Source organism: Erpetoichthys calabaricus, chromosome 1, assembly GCF_900747795.2.
Source record: "Erpetoichthys calabaricus chromosome 1, fErpCal1.3, whole genome shotgun sequence".
Lineage (NCBI taxonomy): Eukaryota > Metazoa > Chordata > Cladistia > Polypteriformes > Polypteridae > Erpetoichthys > Erpetoichthys calabaricus.
The window spans coordinates 314,594,827-314,615,143 of NC_041394.2; the positions used below are offsets into that span (position 1 = coordinate 314,594,827).

The 20,317-nt window shown below is 36.9% G+C and overlaps 1 protein-coding gene across 1 annotated transcript in view; it reads right to left on the reverse strand.

Moving 5' to 3' along the window:
• Positions 1-20,317, reverse strand: part of samm50l (sorting and assembly machinery component 50 homolog, like) — a 34,832-nt gene that overhangs the window by 6,571 nt on the left and 7,944 nt on the right. The window contains exons 5-12 of the mRNA XM_028817670.2: positions 15,877-15,983; positions 15,434-15,564; positions 12,606-12,693; positions 6,223-6,351; positions 5,815-5,886; positions 4,767-4,853; positions 3,497-3,567; positions 1,879-1,946 (exon numbers count right to left, since the gene is read on the reverse strand). Of these exons, the coding sequence (XP_028673503.1) occupies positions 1,879-1,946; positions 3,497-3,567; positions 4,767-4,853; positions 5,815-5,886; positions 6,223-6,351; positions 12,606-12,693; positions 15,434-15,564; positions 15,877-15,983 (753 nt within the window). The remainder of the gene's footprint in view (positions 1-1,878; positions 1,947-3,496; positions 3,568-4,766; positions 4,854-5,814; positions 5,887-6,222; positions 6,352-12,605; positions 12,694-15,433; positions 15,565-15,876; positions 15,984-20,317) is intronic.

Consider the following 20,317-nt stretch of genomic DNA (forward strand, 5'->3'; position numbering starts at 1 on the left):
TAAAAGTGTATACTTTAGTAAAAAACAGAAAAGCAAAAGACCTACTAGATATCTTTAAACACAGAATGAGATTATGTTTCGTATTCAAAGTGAAAGAGAGGTAATCTGTTGGTCAAAAGATACCATGACTTTAATCTATAACTTGTCAATATACAGTATTTTCCCTCTCATTTATTCTTATTGTGGGTGACTCTACAAAATCTAGCAAATCAGGGGTCACAGGCAGTAGATAGATAGATATTTTATTAATCCCAAGGGGAAATTCACATACTCCAGCAGCAGCATACTGATACAAAAAAACAATATTAAATTAAAGAGTAATAAAAATGCAGGTAAAAACAGGCACTAACTTTGAATAATGTTAACATTTAACCTAACCCTGGTGGAATTAAAGAGTCGAATAGTTTGGGGGAGGAGCGATCTCCTCAGTCTGTCAGTGGAGCAGGACAGTGACAGCAGTCTGTCGCTGAAGCTGCTCCTTTGTCTGGAGATGACACTGTTTAGTGGATGCAGTGGATTCTCCATAATTGACAGAAGCCTGCTGAGCGCCCGATGTCAAACTGTCCAGCTCCATGCCTACAATACAGCCTGCCTTCCTCACCAGTTTGTCCAGGCGTGAGGCGTCCTTCTTCTTAATGCTGCCTCCCCAGCACACCACCGCATAGAAAAGGGCACTCGCGACAACCGTCTGATAGAACATCTGCAGCATCTTATTGCAGATGTTGAAGGATGCCAGCCTTCTAAGGAAGTACAGCCACCTTAAATACCTTTTCTCATGATTGGACACACCTGTCTATGAAGTTCAAGGCTTAACGAGCTAATCCAACCAATTTGGTGTTACAAGTCATCAGTATTAAGCAGTTTCATGCATTCAAATCAGCAAAATTACAAGGGGACACACATTTTTGCACAGCCAGTTTTTCACGTTTGATTTAATTTCATACAATTAAATACTGCTTCACTAAAAATCTTTGTTCGGAAAACACCCCAGTACTCAGATGTTCCTAGGAAATGAAAGACATACCACAGTTATCTTTTTTTGTTGAAAGTAGTGTATATTATTATGCAGGCTGAGAGGGGTGCCCAAACTTTTTCATACAAGTGTATACGCTTTCAAGGCAACTCACTGCCTGAAAAGTAGGGGCCTGAGTTGCCTCGAAGGTTTGCATATTATAATCTGTTCAGTTAGCCAATAAAAGGTGTCATTTTGCTTGACTTCTCATTGCAGTCTCTAAAATGGTAGACTCGTGCACTTTTGACATTGACAGTGGCAAGAGCTTACTGTAAGTCCCATTATAAAATTCTGAGGTTCTTAGAGACTTCTTTCAGCATAATGGCAGCTGAAGATCAAATCTTAATATGTCCAGATATGTTTATAAAAACATTTCATGAATTGTACTTACTTCTTTGATTTTAAATTCTATTTAAACACTGGAAAGTAAAACACAACACATTTCAGTAGTGGGATATGTATATGCTACAGGCTGTGATGGCAATTTGAAAGACAATTTCATTAAGTTTTTCTAGAACAGTGGTCAACCTGAACATACAATTCAGTCTGGTATAGAAATTAATAGAATCATACTTCGTCATCACCCAAAAGGTGCAGGTATACCATAACATAAATCTGCCACTTGGATTTAAGAACACATTAAAATAAGAATGGCAGAATGCATTATATATATATATATATATATATATATATATATATATATACACATACATACAGCACTCTTGTGACTTCAGATATTTGAAATAGTTCAACAAGTTAGTACTTAAAGTTAGTTGTCTAGATCTGTTCATTTTTAAAACTTTAAACTATGTCTAAATTAATTTTGGTAAACGATTGTTATATGTTTTAGTAAAAGGGCAGCATACCTTCACTTTGTGGTCCAATGCTATACATACTGAAGCCTCTCACACTTGTGGGGCCACCTAAGTAAAACCTAATGCAAAGAAACAGGGACATCAAAATAAGAATACAAATGCAACTGTACAGAATAACATTTACATGAAAGTTCTTTTTTCAACGCAATTTGCATATCTGAAATGCAAAGCACAGTTGTTTCTGATTATCAAACTACAATGTGAAAAGTGTAAAGGTTAAGCAGCTTGTTCAGGGATATTTGATAAGCAACTGCACCAAGCATCTAGACTGAGACAGAAAATTTGCAGAATCAGTTCTGTGCCAGTCACTAAAAGGAAAACTGCAGATTCATTGCAAACTTCTCTGAGCTAGACATGGTTTAAAAATAAGTATGATGAAAAATTACTTTGAAGTTATGAAAATAACTGCCTCTCAGACACGTCACAAGAGACGCAATGCATATCAGTTTAAGACCCACAGTGTACAGAGCATGGCACACTACATATTTTTTAAACCACCCTTTCACTAAATATCTTAATCTAATCTTTGCTTTAAATTGTGGGTCCTATTCAGCTTACTTATATTTTTTACTTAATAACATAAAAAATTTGACAACCAAGAGGAGACCATTCAGTCAATCAAGTTAATTTGGTTAGTGAATAGCTTAGTTGTCCCAATATCTCATCCAGGTACTTCTTAAAGATGATCAAGGTCAGCTTTAATGCTATTTTCATTCCCCCGCACAAATTATTATTGCATTTAACACAAAACAGGGTTCCATACATTAGAGTCATTCAATTCAATTCAGGTTATTTTGTATGGTGCTCTTCACTGAGTGCAGATGTAGAGCGCTGTGACAGGTTACGAGGTAAAATGCAAATACAAACTTGGAGGAGAGGAAAACAAAAACTCCAATCGGCACCATCCTTGGAGAAAATAAACCCCTAGGAGTCCCATGCTCAGTTATAACAGAGAAAGTTAAACCCAAAGTCAGACACTGTCAAAGTCCTGGAGACCTCATTCAACTGGCCACCCAGCCCTTCATGGCACTATATAATACAATCAATGCTAAGCCATCTACTCTAATGACAGTTCTTTCCATTCATTCAATTCTGATTTAATTAACTGTCTTTGCATCACAATTTTTGATTGGAAATTATATTACTTGGAAATTACATCTACCTTTAAAAATAAATATAATGGGGATATTGCCACTGCAGACAGCGAAAAAATTGATAAATTAGTGTTTTCTTATGAGCTACGTGTAACTTTTTCCTACCAAAGCTACAAACCTCAGCCATAGGTCATTAATATAACTGAGCTGAACAAGATCCTACTGAAAAGCGGCATCATAACATTAGCACAGTGTTCAGAGCTCAAGCAACAGCAGAGCCAGCAGACACATACCATGCCTGTGGAGATAAACCTGGGCCAATTGAAACAAAACGTTTTTGAAAATGTGTAGAATTACAATGAAATGAACCTTCCATAACTGCCCAGACTGAGTTGGTAAATGGCCCAAGTAAATAAAAAATAAAATCATAACAATTTCTCTGGCTAATGATGTTTCATATGAATTATGGCTCTTGCACTAACAATATAAATGTGCAATTAAGAAAATATACTTGCCTGTCAGCAATGCATGAAGGCTTTTCGCCAATTGGAATCAGCAATCCACCCCAAAGAGAAGCTGAAAAAACCTGTGATCAGCATAAAAGGATAAAAAGTTGTGTGTGTTTGCTTTTTTTTTTTTTTTGGTTAGGAAGAGCAGCTCATATTGGCTAAGCACAATAAATAAAAATGTCAAATGTTAAAATTTGTTTATAACTTCTTGGAATTAATGCATATAAACTTTAAATTAGGGAAGAGTTTGATTTATTGATTAATAGACTGATTAAATCCGCCTGAAAGTTCAAATGACACATTCACAAAAATCATCTTCACGTAACATTGTCTTGTGCTTGACACTATCAGGCAGTAAAATCAATTAATCAATAGTCTGCTGATAAAACCAAACAGCAATGTAATGTTGAATTCATCCCTACTACAAGATGATATGAAATTTTAAATCACCTGCAATGCAGACATTAGGAAGAAGTAGTGTCAACACTAATCAAGATGTATTATGGAATTGTGTACACAGAGAACAACAGATACATGGAATTATGGGTTTCTATGGTTACGTGTTTTATTACCATGCAGTGCAATAGACACTGACATTTTGTTGTAGTAAAAAACATACTACTAGTAGTCTGTCCCATGTAGCCTGCTCAAACCCCCTATATTAACACATGCTGCATTTACTTGGCACAGTTCAATATATAAACTTTCCTGGTAATGTTTCCTTGAAGAACACATAGTGACATCATTCAACACTAGAGTTTCGTCATTACTGTATTGAGCCAGTTACTATTTGTGAAATACAGTATATATCACAGAGTATATCACTTGTTTATTTGCTTTACTGAGGGCAAATGTGAAAGAAGAATTGTGGTTGCAAAATAACTAGCTAATAACAGATTGAGTATGTATAGGCTAATTTGACAATCAATATCTTACATATTGTATTTTAAATAACACAAATAATTGCTGACATAAAAAAAAACACTTAACTATATATAGGATTAAATAAGAGTTTTTAAAATTATCTGAACTCTAGGGGAAGAGAAGCCAAGTCTATAACTAGTATTTAGAGACCTCATGAAAGCATTAAAGTAAATCTGGTTCAATAATTAAAGAAAAGAAAAATCTCTGAAGAAAAACACCCTTTCACATTTGACTGACGCAACATAAAAAATAGTTTGTGTTATACCAATAGTAACATGTACATAACTACCCTATAAACTTACATAATTCCAAGTATCTCCATTTCTTTTACAACTTTAACAGATATTCTTACCGAGTCCCAAAAAAGGCGTCTGTTCAACTGAATCTCAATATCCTCTTTCAGAAAGCTGGCGTCGCCCCCAGTATACCCTGCAAGTTCCTATTGACAACAGAAGCTTGAGTATTAATTTCAAATAATAAGTCAAAACATATTTTCTTATTTCACATTTTTCCCAAATCAGGTTACTAAAGGCTACATCACCATAAACATATGGTACTAAAGGTTTAAGCTAAGTCAGGATGCTTAATAATAATACATTTTATTTATATAGCACCTTTCCCATGCTCAAGGCACTTGTCTTACCTTACATTATTATTACATTTGTGGGGGAGCATATATTTGCATACTCATAAAAAGTTAGTTTGAAGTCTACAAACCCTCTAAAAGCATGACTAACTCAGGAATGTTTACCACAAGACATGGAGGACTATAGTGGCTGAAAGTTATCATTGTAGCCACTCATAATTGAGACTTGCTTTACTGAGTTATGTTTTATTTATCCTTTTTTCACTTTCTACATCAAGGTGTCTCATTATTACTTCCAGGAAGGCACATTAACTGAATATTTTGCAAGTAATATTTAATTTGGATTATTAGTCCTATACAGTATCTGAGCAGAACTCTTTTGTCACTGAACTGCTTTGTTGCCCTTCAGCTGTAGTCAGTTCAGTTTAGCTTGACTGTCATGTGCGCACAATACAATAAATTCTTACTTGCACATCTCCCAAAGATGAATGATGGTGTGATAGGAGCTTGGTGATCTATCTTAATGGAATTAGTGTGTTACATACTGAGCTCCAGTCTATAAACAGTACTCATCACAGACTCAGAAAGCAATGTGAACACAACAGATTTAAGCAATACAAGCATTATTACTAACTTGTCTTGATACAGAGAAATTGATCTGTTGCCTCACCTGCTTGTATGTTACAAACACGCACACAGTTTGCAATAAAGAAACAAAGCCAAACTGAAAGTCACTATACAGTATATATAGACCCATGTGTGTATATAAATCCCCTCTGCAAGAAAAAAAAATGTTTACATCCTATTTATTTACCTGGTTAACTTTTAACAGGAAGCCTTGTCTAGGTAAAATTGTGGAGTTTCGAGTATCAATCACCATGGCATGCTAGAAGAATAAAAATATTTATTCAAAAAACTAAATTCAAAATTTCAGTCATTTTAAAATTTTTTGGCATAATTAGTTCCTTCAGAACATAATAGCATACAGCATGTTATCATTTTTGTCAAATTTTAATGTCTTTATTGTATTTTAATCTCATCATTTCATCTATTTCTAGCATTTAAAATGTTTTGAAGTACCAAACCAACTGAGCATGCATTACAGTATGCAAGAAAATAAATAACTAGTCGATAATGTAACTTATAACTATAAAACACAATATTAATGTTACTAAAATATCTTGCAATTTTATAAAATTTAACCAATGAAGCAGTTACATACAGAGATGGAGGACTTGAGTGAATGCCCACTTTCTTCTCTTATTGCAAAGGAAGCTGTTCTGGCAAGGCAGCCTAGCTCTCTCCAAACTCCTTCCCATTTAAGCGTGTGGTTGGTTTTCCAGATGGGAAACTAAAATATAAAAAAAAAAAGTTATAAAAAACTAAACAGAAAGCTTACAAAATTGGAGGGAACAGTGCTTACAAAAATCAAAACATCAGCTAGACAGGGAAACTAATGAAGGATTTTTTTCCAACAATGATTGCTTCTCTGTCTGGAATGCCATACATAGGATTAATGGTTTCTAAAACGCCCAACCACCCAGTGTTTCTCTCTGTGTCTAATGGGATAAACCATTTCTACTGCAGGTTTGAGAAAAACCCTAAGTTCAGTTTTCAGTCCTAAATCATCTGACATCTCTCTTGCAGTCCAACTACGCCCACCTAAAATTCTGAGCAGGAAATCCATTTGGCCTTCCAAAGACAGTAATGGCCTAAAGCTCCTGGGTCCAGACAATGTCTCTTCCTCTATAATAAGTCACAGTGCTATCAATTAGCACTAGTATTTACAAACATTTTCACTCAGTCTTTGATTCAATACAATGTTCCTGCCGGTTTCAAATAATAAATATTTATCCCCGAGGCAAGAAGTAAGATATTTCCTGTGTTTTATTATAGGCCAGTGATCTTGTTCTTGGACGTCACGGTGGCGCAGTGGGTAGCGCTGCTGCGTCACAGTTAGGAGACCCGGATTCGCTTCCCGGGTATTCCCTGCGTGGAGTTTGCATGTTCTCCCCGTGTCTGCGTGGGTTTCCTCCCACAGTCCAAAGACATGCAGGTTAGGTGCATTGGCGATTCTAAATTGTCCCTAGTGTGTACTTGGTGTGTGTGTGTGCGCGTGTGTGTGTGTGCGCGCGCGCCCTGCCTGGGGTGTTTCCTGCCTTGCGCCCCGTGTTGGCTGGGATTGGCGGGTGAAGCGACTTGCTCAGGGTCAGTGGTGTGATTTGAACCCACAACATCTGTATTTAAAGTCCAAAGCCTTAACCACTATGCCACATTGCCTGGCCTTAAAATTAAACCTGTTGCCATTAAAGTGGTTCACAAAGAATCCTCACCTTCTCCATAACTGTCAAGTATGGCAACATATCTGCACATTCAGAAGGTAAACTACAGAATGTCATTTGGACAGTAGAAAGGATTTTAGGCCTGAACCTGCACTCTGTTTAGAACCTGTATACATCATGGTCAGATAATATGCAGGAAATATAACTAAAGACTACTAGGGCTGCAACAACAAATCATCATAAATTGATAACAATTGATTATTAAAAACACTAGCAACAATCACATTCATTGATTGATTATGTCATTAGGCTCACTACATCATTCAGTTGTGAACACATTTGAAAAATGCCAGAATGCAAGAAACTGTCAAAAAAAAATGGTGTGACCTAAGACTTCTAGAATTTGTGAGCACATCACTTTGAACGTAAAAAAAAATTGTGAGTTGTACAATGCGTAGGTTTGGCCTTGTATGGCACGAGAGCACATCGGTGATGCATGAACATTTGAAAAGGAAACATACCATTATAGGCTCTGTGTAGGAGGAAGACTCATAGTTAAGGGTGGGCGGTATGACCAAAATTCTATATCACGGTATTTTTCTAAATTATCCCGGTTTCACAGTATTCGACGGTATTTTTTCCCCATTCATGAGTGCATGTTAACCACATTTTCCACTGCAATTACTGGCTAAGAATAACCTATTCCACTGTCAAGAGTATTGTACATTGTACAAAAAAAACATTTTAATGTGCACACAAGTATTAATACAGGTTTGCATTGCCCCATAAAGTGATCGTTTTCAAGGGGGTGGCACTAATGGAGAAGGTATTACATTGCATGACAGATGCAGTCAAAATATAGAACCTTTTTATTGAACAAATTTTGCAAAAACTTAAACTATAATTTTGACAACATATTTTCAACCATAAAAAGAGGCATTTAGACTTAGTAAAATATCCAGCAGTGCTTGTCAAAAGTTGTATTGCACTGAATATTTCTTAGAAAAGGAATAAATAGTAAATATTTTTTGTAAACAAACTACACTTTCTGTTAATGTTAACAATCTCTGTCCACTGACACGTTAAAGTGACTTTTTAAACAACTTTATTATCATTAAACTGCATAATATTTAAACTAATAAATAATAACAATACAATAAATAATAGTATTATTACTGATAGTTGCACTATTACTTCAAGACTTCAAGCCCAGGTGCATTACACAGTATTCACCAAATTAAAATAAAATAAAACAAGTGCAACTTGGTGATGACATCTTTACCAACTGAACCATCATTTAGGCAAACTGCATTAATATGGACCTTGCTTCAAGCTAAGCTATATGCATAAATAATAAATCTGCAACTTGCATTTATAATGCTATTTGTGGTATAGCTCTACGGAATCATATTAGGGCCACGATGAAGAAAAACAAAAAACGGACACAGGGAAGAAAAAAACAAACTATATGTCGAGATTAAAGTCGACATTTCCACTTTATTCTCACCGTTTATGTCAAGATTAAAGTTGACATTTCCACTTTATTCTCGCCGTTTATGTTGAGATTAAAGTCGACATTTCCACTTTATTCTCATAGTTTACTTCATAATTAAAGTAGAATGTCATAAACTAAACTTCTTCCTAAAATCAATGTTTAATTTACTAGATTTTGTCAAACCCCGTCATAAGTTAATGCAGCACATTAAATGCTTTGTGTTAAGTGTTCCCCGACCCAGTTGTTAATCATTAGGTTTCTTAAACTGACTTCCTCCGCACTAAGAGGAGACAGCAATCACCGCACAGAATCCATTCACTTCATGATATTCCTGCTTTCTGAAAATTTAGAATGCTAAGATAAATACTTGATATCATTTTCATGATGAAATGCATTAAAGCAGGCATTACACATGCACGGTAGTGAGGCGGTAGTGCTGCTCCCTCGCAGTAAGGGGTCCCCAGGTGTATGTTCAGTGTAGAGAACTTTATGGCAGGTGTGACGAGGCTCCAAAAAACTGGATGTATGAATGGCTATCGCACAGGTTTAACTGAAATATTGTGTAAATGTTGGGTTTGTGATCTGGTGGTCGGAGACACGAACACAGAATTCAATGCATGTTCTTCTGAGCGGGCTTTCTTTATTGCATGCAAGCTGTCTCTATCTGACGTACCAAAACCCCAGTTCCTATCCTTCCTTTTTCTTTCACCACATAACCAATCACCACACGATAAACGTCTTTGTGAAATTAAAACTAGTTATAAACTTAGCCCACGGAGTGTTCAGAACTTTAAAAATATCTTCGTTATACATGTTTAATTATGCCATCCATTCAGAGTTGCGTCCATCTCTGAACGAGTCGCCAGCACATCGCAGGATGAATACGAGCAAAACATACACTAGCAGGGTCAATATAGCATAACAAAACCCCACATCCTACATGACTTTGAAAGGAAACTGAAGCACGCCAAGTAAACCCACCAGAAAAACATGCAAGGCAGGGTACACCCAAGACACCTTTGCTGCAAGGCAGCAGTGCAACCTCCACGCCGCCGTGCCCCCATATGATTAATGCAGGCTTTAATGCATTTCACCATGAAAATTATATTAAGTATTTATCTTAGCATTCTAAATGTTCAGAGAGCAGGAAGATCATGAAGTGAATGTATTCTGTGCAGCGATCGCTGCCGGCGCCTCCTCTTAGTGCAAGAAGAAGTCAGTTTAAGAATCTCGGAGAACACTTAACACAAAGCATTTAATGTGCTATATAACTTATGACGGGGTTTGAGAAAATCTAGTAAATTAAATATTCATTTTACAATGAAGTTTAGTTTACTATGTTCTACTTTAATGACAAATTACGAGAATAAAGTCGACATGCCATCACACTATTACACAGTACCCAGGTACATTACACTGTATTGAAAACAAATAAAACAAGTACAACTTGGCTTGCAGTATTATCCAGTAGTATAGAAACAGAATTTACACATCTGACCTTTTAAAACTAAAGTATCTCCAGGCAACGGACGCGACTCGTTTTTCTCGGCAAAAGTTCTTCTGTGTCATCATGTTCAACTTTATCGCCGGCTTCAGTTTCGGAATGTTCTCTGTCCATTTTCACCGCGCAATACCTACACCACCACTACCTATTTAGTGGTGTAGCAGTGAAAAAGAGCCCCCGTGCAACAAATCTGTGTTTAGTGGTGTAGCAGTGAAAAAGTTCCCCAGTGAACAGTTTCCCGCTGCGCCACGTTCTGAACGTCGTTTAGGCAATTTAAACCGGTGTTGCGGTATAAGAAAAATCCATATCATAAAAAAAATAATAAACGTTTCGGTATGAACCGGTATACCGCCCTGCACTGCTCACAGTCATCCCAGTAAGTTGAATGTTAATTTAGCGTTTTGTGATATAGATACATGGACACAATGTTTGCTATGCTAGGCATAATGACACTTGAAGAAAGATATAATTCGGGTAAAAGTTCAGCCCTCCACAATGTGAATAAAACACTTTATGCCAGGTGACTAAAAATATGTCTTTAGCCACTAGTTAGTAAATATTTACATTTTCAGTTTGCATATTTGATTTGATTTTATGCGGTCACACGTTTAAATTATGGTGCTGCATAATATGCTTACATATACTGTATGTGTGACATATGTGTGTGCTTACAAAAACTTGTTTTTTTTTCCCCAGCCTCATGTGCAAAGGAAAACAAAGATTCCAGTACCATATAGAGAAAAAAGCAAGTACAGCAGTGAATCCAGCAGTACATCAACCGTGACTGAAAGGCATATGGCTCATTCCGAGTCAAACGATAGGAGCATGGTAGAAAAGTGAAAGTTCCAGACTAGTTGTCTATCAGGCTCTAACTGGCTTTTATATATCTGGAGAGAGATATGATAATGTGCAAGTACTTGCAGCAAGCCTAGTTCAGCTAGTAAACAGATTTTGTAGCAGGATCACAGAGTTTCAAATGTGAAAATCTTACAGAACAATCCCGACAGCAAATGACATGCAGCAGGCTACAACAATGTGTTACCTGCAAACAAATATGCCTGTATCTGAAGTGGCAAAAGGTTTCCAGACACAAAAAATACAAATGATGATGCAAAAAGAACTTTTATTTAAATTTTAATTAAACTGAGTTTCACACAAATGAAACCACTTGTTTTGCTACAAAAGAAAAACAGTCTGGACATTACCCCAATATACACCACCGGCGTTTGTTGTACTGAACTAATTTCAAACATTGCTGCAGATCTAAAAAAGAAGCTGCGGCACCGTGTAGTTAAAGTTAAAGTTTTATCTGTATAATATAATCAACATATTTTGCTGCATTTCATCTTTAAAATTATATCGTAATCATATATAAATATGCACTTTATAAAGTGGCTCAGGTTGTGCAATACTGCGGTGGGTTGGCACCCTGCCCAGGATTGTTTCCTGCCTTGTGCCCTGTGTTGGCTGGGATTGGCTCCAGCAGACCCCCGTGACCCTGTGTTCGGATTCAGCGGGTTGGACAATGGATGGATGGATGGAGGTTGTGCAATATTATAACTGTATCATAAGTACAATTACCTCACGGTAACTTGCAAGTACAAGCAGTTCTACAAGGAGCACTTGATGGACTGATTGAGTGCGTGTATAGTTCTTGGGATGAAACTGTTTGTGAACCGCGAGTTCCGAACAGGAAAGGCTGTGAAGCGTTGGTCAGATGAGAGCAGTTCAAATAGCGAATGGCTGAGGCAGCGAGTGCTTGATGCTGTATACCAATAATTCTCTTTCCAATCGCTGTAGATCTGTGATTCATACTCAGATACAGTGATATAAATACTCCGAGTGGTGCAGTGCACGAGTAATATGGAAAAAGATGATCCGCTGTGGCAACCCCTAACGGGAGCAGCTGACAGAAGAAGAAGAAGGTGCAGTGAGAGTAACAACGCTAAAGCATTATATTGTTACAGGTTAATTACTATCAGATGCATTAAATTTATGAACAATATGCGGTTTAAAGGCACTGAACTACAGTAAACTAAATTGAGAAGGAATCTTAAATTCTGTATATCTCAAACTTCAGACACATTTATATTTCAAGTATTACTGTACTGTTAAAAATGAAAAACTTAATTTTGGTTAGCATTGCTCTTTTTATCATGCATTATCACCCTAGCTTACTTCTTTCAAGTAGTCTACTCTTTTTTCAAATTAGAAAAATAAATAATGAAATATAATCTGTTTCTAAATGTAACAGATGACATAATTATACTTCCAAAAAGAAAGTCATTGTTTTTAAGTGCGCAATTTGTAAAAGTGTCACTTACATTAATTTCAGTAGAGATACCTCTATCAGTCTCGCGCAGCGAACTCCATGGAAACTGTCCAGTTACTTTATAGAGATTAATAGCAAAGCTGGAGGGAAGAAAAGAATTCATTTGAAAACATGTTAAAACATATGAAAAAATTTCATCCAAACATATGACACTACACACTTGCTTAAAATAAACTTAAAACAAATTCAATAAGCATAAACCATTTTTGATGAAGTGAAGATATACAGAAAGTCTCAGACTTATGTTGGGTAGCAGCTTCCCTAGAGTCTGAGCATAAATGCCTGGTTCATTTTCTAACTGCTGTTATTTATTGCTGCATATATTTCAGTTAAGTAAACAGGTCTAATGGATCAATGTAATAAAATGTACACGTCTCCTTTCACTTCTGGGCATTTATTCCTATACTTTATATTTTTCTTCAAAACTTTGTTTTTCCCCCAAACATTTTACTCTTAATTACTAAGAGAAATTAACAAAGCATATTACAATATAAAAGTTAGTATTAAATTGCTAGTTTTTTGCATGAAATAAATGCATCTAGACTCTGATTGACAGTAACGATTAAGCCCTTTTAACGTACAAAGCCTTTATAGGAAATTGTTTCTTTTTCAGGAAAATGAAGAGTCCAAACACTTTGATCTCCTTGGCATTGTGTTTTACCATTCTGCTCCATCAAGAAGCAGTGATAAAAAGGTCTAGAGGAATATTATTATTAACTACTGCTATTACTACTGCTTATTTGGAAGCTGCAAGCTTGAAACCTATAAAAATAAGAAAGAATGGTGTTTATGAATGACAAAAAGAAATACAAAAAAAAGAAAAACAGACAAAAGGATAGGATTTTAGCCAGGTTGACTTGCTAGTCTTATTATGCGCCATGTGCCCTAAATCTTTTTATAATCTTAAACTGGAATGAATTCACTTGAATATAAAACACCTGCAACCTAAACATATATTATATATAGTATAGTATACATTGGTGCACCTTTAGGTTAGATGTAACCCGTCACAGCAGAACAGGTCCCATCTGTTCCAAAAGGAGTCCCAATGCCCCATAAACCTATACCCTTCTACCCTGCACCAAGATTTGAGCCACGCGTTAAGCTTTTTAATCTCCTCAATCTTACCTGGATTGGCGTGTGGCACAGGCAGAACTTCGGAGAAGACTACCTCATCAGTTCTGCTCCTCAGCATGGCACCTAACTCTTTGAATTTGGTTTGCAGAACTGACAGACTACCCTTATGCATGTCATCTGTTCCAACATGGACAATGACAACTGGATCCACCCCCGCTCTGGCCCAGAGCCTATCCACCCTTCCAGAGAGGTCTCCCACCTGTGCTCCCGGAAGGCAACACACCATGCAAGACTCTCTCTCTCTCTCTCTCTCTCTGGAGCACACCTGCGCTTCAATCCCCCTAATGATTGAGTCCCCAACTATCACTACCTCTCTCTTTTTGGGAACTGGTTTTGAGGTGGCCCGTTGGGGCTCCTCATCCCTGCCTACCACCTCAGAATTATCAAGAGACACCGTCCAGCTCCGCAAGGACATGATAACGGCTTGACACTTCTAATTCTGGGGTTGATGACCCCGGACAGTGTGCACCCATTGCCTTACGCCTTGTGACCATGACCCACCTATTTCTACCTGTCTGGTCTGGAATCTCCTCCCGCGCCACCTTGAGGGTGCACACTATCTGTCTAAAGGCCACCTGGGCCAAGTCCGCCAATCCTCTATTACAACGCAGGTCAGCCAACTCCTCCTCCAGTTCAGTGACTCTGAGCACGAGGTGCTGGATCAGCTGGCATCTCTTGCAGATGCAGCCCTCATAGACAAGTGGCTCTTCCAAACCATCATCTAAAAAGTCCAACATCCAACAGGACTTGCACTGCACAAGCCTCATTATTAAAATTTGATGTGGGATTAGTAAAATTGCCTTTTTTTTCTTAAAATTAAATAATTTAACTTGAATGGTAACACTAAGATCTGCTACGGCTGTTTAACACATATTCCCCTCAAGCTCCTGTACTGTTCTCCCTCTCAGCTGCCTGCTATTTGTGTTTCTCGTTGAGGTTAACTTTACTTTTCTCTGTCTCTTCTCCTACGTTTGCGCTCCTCTTACTTATAAGCGCTCCACTCGCACTGTTTGTATTCCCCCATATTAATGAACCCTTACGCTGTCGCCCACTTAACTGCTGTACCTCTGGACCGCTAAGGACTGTTCAATCTAAAATAAACAAATAAATAAAACTTTACTACCTTATCTGCTACTACAGCCCCTTGTGCCTGATCGGCGTCTTAACGATGGCCGCTTACCTGCGCACCGCAGTCTCTGCCTTTTTCTTTTCTTTTAAACTAAGGAATCGCTGTTACGACGATGCGGTTATTTGCTTACAAATGCCGATATCAGTTACTGCTGCTTTCTACCTTGCTTCCTCAATGCCAATTCAAATACAGATAATAAGAACAAGCACACGTACAAATACAAGTAACTTTTCCAAGCACACCTCCAAACACCCAGCTACTTTTGCTCTTGTGTGGGCGAAAAAAAAAGCAAAAAAAAAAACAACCCTTCTAAAGGGAAAAAAAAGCTTTAAAAATTCAAAACGGTTCCTTAGCGGCAACCAAAACACAAGTTTTTAAGAGCAAAATGTATTTGTTTATTTAAATCTCACACCACAGAACAGACCAAAAACTCTCCAACAGCCTCTAGCGTTTGCAAAGCACACGTCAGCACTGACATTAAGTCTGTAATAAGTCATAAAAAGACTACATATAAATCCCGTAATACTCACTGGACGTTAAACAACATGTCTTACTTTCTTTCAAAGTATCCAGGTTGAGGTTTAAAGAAAGATAATCCATAGGAGGTCTCTTTGGTACCATATGAGAACTGAAACGTGAGCTTCTCTGCACGGCCAAAAAGGTTAGGCAGCTTAAGTCCTAGTACCTATACGGGATGGGAGAGGGGGGGAAAAAAACACTTTCTTAAGATTTCCTCAATGATGACAACAATGTTCATGGAGTTTAAAAATAATTGTTTCTTGTATATAAATTGTTAACATTCTGATTAAAAATCAAACCAAGTCAAGTTAAATTTATGAGTAGTACAGATTCTCTTTTATCAGCTATTATTTCTTCAAACAAATTGTGTGTAAATGTTTTTAAATGTTGTCCTTCCAGTAGATCCTTAAAAATCTCAATAGTTTTAATTGCAAAAACTATAGTTTGCATGGCAACCATTACTCTGAGCTGAACATACCATGCTACCTTCATTGTTTCCAACCATTGTATTGTAGCTTCCAGTTAACCTTCTCATTTCCTTAACCTCAAAGGTGACATCTAATCCATTAGGCAGAGCATCTTCTTCTACAAACAAAAAGAAACCAAACATACACTACACTTATACATAGAAGATACTGTACTCAGTTATAAGTTGGTTGCCCTGGCATAAATCTTCATTCATTTGCTATACATAGTTCATTTTAAATAAATGTACATTTATAAATAGGACTGTGTATTAAGAAATGTGCATTTTTCTCTTTAAATATTATTAAACAACACACTAAGGAAACAATTTACATTTTATAAAGAATATACAGTACAGTTTTTTTTCTCCTGAAGATTGTGTTGCCTTACATTTATTTCTAACACATACAGTAATATATCCCGTAAATCCTGTTTTTAGCCTGAAAACACTAAAGTCAAAAGTTAAATATTTGTTTTCCTTGCAAAGCACAGTATACTCCATGACGTTTCTGACAATGACAAACTGATTTTCTTTATTTGGCTCTGTGCTCCACAGTTTTCGATTTATAATTTAACAATTCACATGTGATTAAAGTGTGATTAAAGTGAACACTCTCATTTTTTATTAAAAGGTATTTTTAAACATCTTGGTTTCACCCTATAGAACTTACAGCACTTTTTATTCATAGCCCATCCCCACTCCCACATTTCAGAACTCCTAAATGTTTGCGATATACCAATGGCACAGTATAAAGTATATATTAAAGTAGTCATGTCTAGTCCTTTTCTGTATATCCCTTGTATGCAATTACAGATTGAAGTCTGCAATTCACAGACATCAGCATAGGGTGAGTATCTAATGTAGCCATATTCAACTCCTTCTTGTTTTGGGGGGCATCTCCACTCAAGTTTTCCCTTATGGATATGAAAGGCTTACTCAACTGGCTTTAGGTTGGGTGAATGACTTGGTCATTCAAGAATTTTCCAGTTTTTAACTCCAAAAACTCCTTGAGGCATTTGCTTAAAATTTGAGTATATGAAATATTTCTGTACACTTCAGAAATCATTGTGCTACTGCCATCAGCAGTTAGTTCATCAATAAAGAGAAGTTAGCCAGTACATATAGCAGCGCTATATGCCCAGGCTGACCCCGACCACGTTTCATAGATTACGTGGCATACTTTGGGTCTTTGGGTGGTTTCTTCTCTCCTCTACACTTCCATCTTTGACATCACTCTGATACAGGTTAATCTTGTTCTCATCAGTCTATAAGACATTTTGTCAGAATTCAGCATGCTCATATAAGAACTTTTTGTCAAACTGTAATCTGTCCATCCTATTCTGAGAGCTGACTAGTGGTTTAAATTTTGCAGTATAGCCTCTGTATCCAAACTGTCTGCCTAAAGGGTGTTTCTGATCTGTTGGACAGACATTTGGGGATTTTTCTTCATTATGGTGAGAATTCATCTGTCATTGGTAGTAGATGTCTTCCTTGGGCTCTAAGCCCCTTTATGATTATGAAGCTAACCAGTACGCCTTTTCGTCTTAATACGTTCCACATAGTTGTTTGCGGTAATGCCCAGTTTGGCCAAAGGTCTTTTAGTGAACCGATTGCTTTTCAGCCTCATAATGGCTTCTTTGAATTTCATTACCATAACTCTAATCATCATGTAGAAAAATAGCAATAATAGACTCTAAAGGTGATCAAAAAAGTATTTATAAAAAGTGCTGCAATTTCTATCTGGTGAAACAAAAATGTACAATATAACAATATCATTAAATAAAATCTGAGAATGTGCACTTTAATCATGTGAACTTTTTGATTAAAAATTTTAAACGCAAATCAAGCACAAATATGTCTTTGTTCCAAATATTAGGGAGGGCACTGTAACTTCTGTAAAACATGTATATGTCAGCTAAATAATGTCATACTAAAATAAAAAATGTGCTTAAAACAATATCATTTTTCACTCAAGGAATATGGCAAAAAATACAGACAATTCAAATTAAAACTGGACTCTGGTCTACACCAACTCCCTAGATACGTTGTTGAAATATACAGACTCATCTATGAATAAATACCTTAATTGACTGAAAGCTTTCTTCTCATTTTACACAGTACTTTCTTACTGGGGATAGAATTGCAAGGAATTCCACAATACAATACTATTAAAATACTTGGGTCACATTATAATTGCATTTTTTAAAATGCTAATATATTACATCTAATTACTAATATTACCCTAAGTTCTTGTCTATAAGCCGCGGCTTATCTAAGGAAAAAAGTTGTGAAAATGAAAAAATAGAATATCGGCTTATACAGAAGTCCAGCTTATACAGTAATCCCTCCTCCATCGCGGGGGTTGTGTTCCAGAGCCACCCGCGAAATAAGAAAATCCGCGAAGTAGAAACCATATGTTTATATGGTTATTTTTATATTGTCATGCTTGGGTCACAGATTTGCGCAGAAACACAGGAGGTTGTAGAGAGACAGGAACGTTATTCAAACACTGCAAACAAACATTTGTCTCTTTTTCAAAAGTTTAAACTGTGCTCCATGACAAGACAGAGATGACAGTTCCGTCTCACAATTAAAAGAATGCAAACATATCTTCCTCTTCAAAGGAGTGAAGCAAACAAATCAATATGTCTGTTTGGCTTTTAAGTATGAAGCACCGCGGCACAAAGCTGTTGAAGGCGGCAGCTCACACCCCCTCCGTCAGGAGCAGGAAGAGGGAGAGAGACAGAGTTTGTTTTTCAGTCAAAAATCAATACGTGCCCTTCGAGCTTTTAAGTATGCGAAGCACTGTGCAGCATGTCTTTTCAGGAATCAGCTTTACAAAAGATAGCAACGTGAAGATAATCTTTCAGCATTTTTAGACGAGCGTCCGTATCGTCTAGGTGTGCAAACAGCCCCCCTGCTCAATCCCCATACGTCAGGATCACAGATAGTCAGCGCAAGAGAGACAGAGAAAAGTAAGTTGGGTAGCTTCTCAGCCATCTGCCAATAGCGTCCCTTGTATGAAATCAACTGGGCAAACCAACTGAGGAAGCATGTACCAGAAATTAAAAGACCCATTGTCCGCAGAAATCCGCGAACCAGCAAAAAATCCGCGATATATATTTAAATATGCTTACATATAAAATCACAATTTAAATGACCGCTACGCGCGTGTGTTGACTCGGCGACGCCCAGAGCAGAAAGAACGCGCTCCGGCCGCTCCAACCGCGCCATGCGGGGAGTGAGAGAGACGCCAATATCTCACACTCTCTCCCCACTTAAAGAAATTAAATGGGTGCGAGTGAGACCACTGACCTCCCTCCCTTCTATTAGTTATAGGTTATAGTACGTTCGGCTTATCCATGAGTCCGGCTTATCTATGATACGATTTTATTTTATAAATTCGTATGATTTTTGGTCTCCGGCTTATACATGAGTCCGGCTTATAGACAAGAACCTAGGGTACATCTTGCCTGAAGAACGGGCCTGAGTTGCCTCAAAAGCTTTCATACTGTAATCTTTTTAGTTAGCCATAGTCATTAAAATACTAAGTAATGTGGTTCTATACTGCAATACATTTCAATGTATTACCCCCTTTTATATGATTGAAGGTAAAGTTCATACATGAAAACTATGTTAATTGAGTGAAAAATCTTATTCTCCATTTTTGCGATGACTAATGATTTGCTATTAGGCAATTTCTACTATGTTCTTTGACTTAAACAAATATAGCTTTCATAAATGAATGCTCTCGTGCTGTTTTGTATGTTTGTTCATTTGGTGATTCGGCTATTCATGCTAATATTCTTTTCCAATACTTTTGGACATTTTTCTACTTCTTCCAAGTTGTACTGTAGACTAAAATAGTACCATGAACATTTTTGGTCTCACTGCAACCTCACTCCCTTGACCCAATAAAAGCCTGATGGTTTGAACGCACACCTCTGGCTAATAGACTCAACAATTAATTCAGACTACACATTCAGCATTATTGCGATGTAGAAATGTAGAAAATAACAGCAAGAATCACATATTCAAACATCATAAAGTTCAGGATGTGATGAGCAACACCTGAAAGTATTTAAAATAAAATAAAATGTTGGGGGATGTTTACAGCGCATTTCTTTTTATTTTAATGGCTGATGTGACCAGACTGAAGGTATATTTCGTTACTGCCAACACCACGATTCCAAACGATTTCCGGGCCCATCTAAGCAATGGTCTTCTTTGATTTCTCTTCTTACTTAGACTTTAACACTAACCTATGTTTGAAACTCATCCCAAAATCAGAATGACAAAAATATGTTTATACTTAAATTTGTGAATTACTTGAACTCACAGTTAATACAACTTCACTTTTTTTGAAGAGTAATTTATTAAGTGCAAAAACATCAGAAATTTATAAAAACAAGTAATTTATGTTTCATAGCAGCTATTTTTGCATAGAAGATGT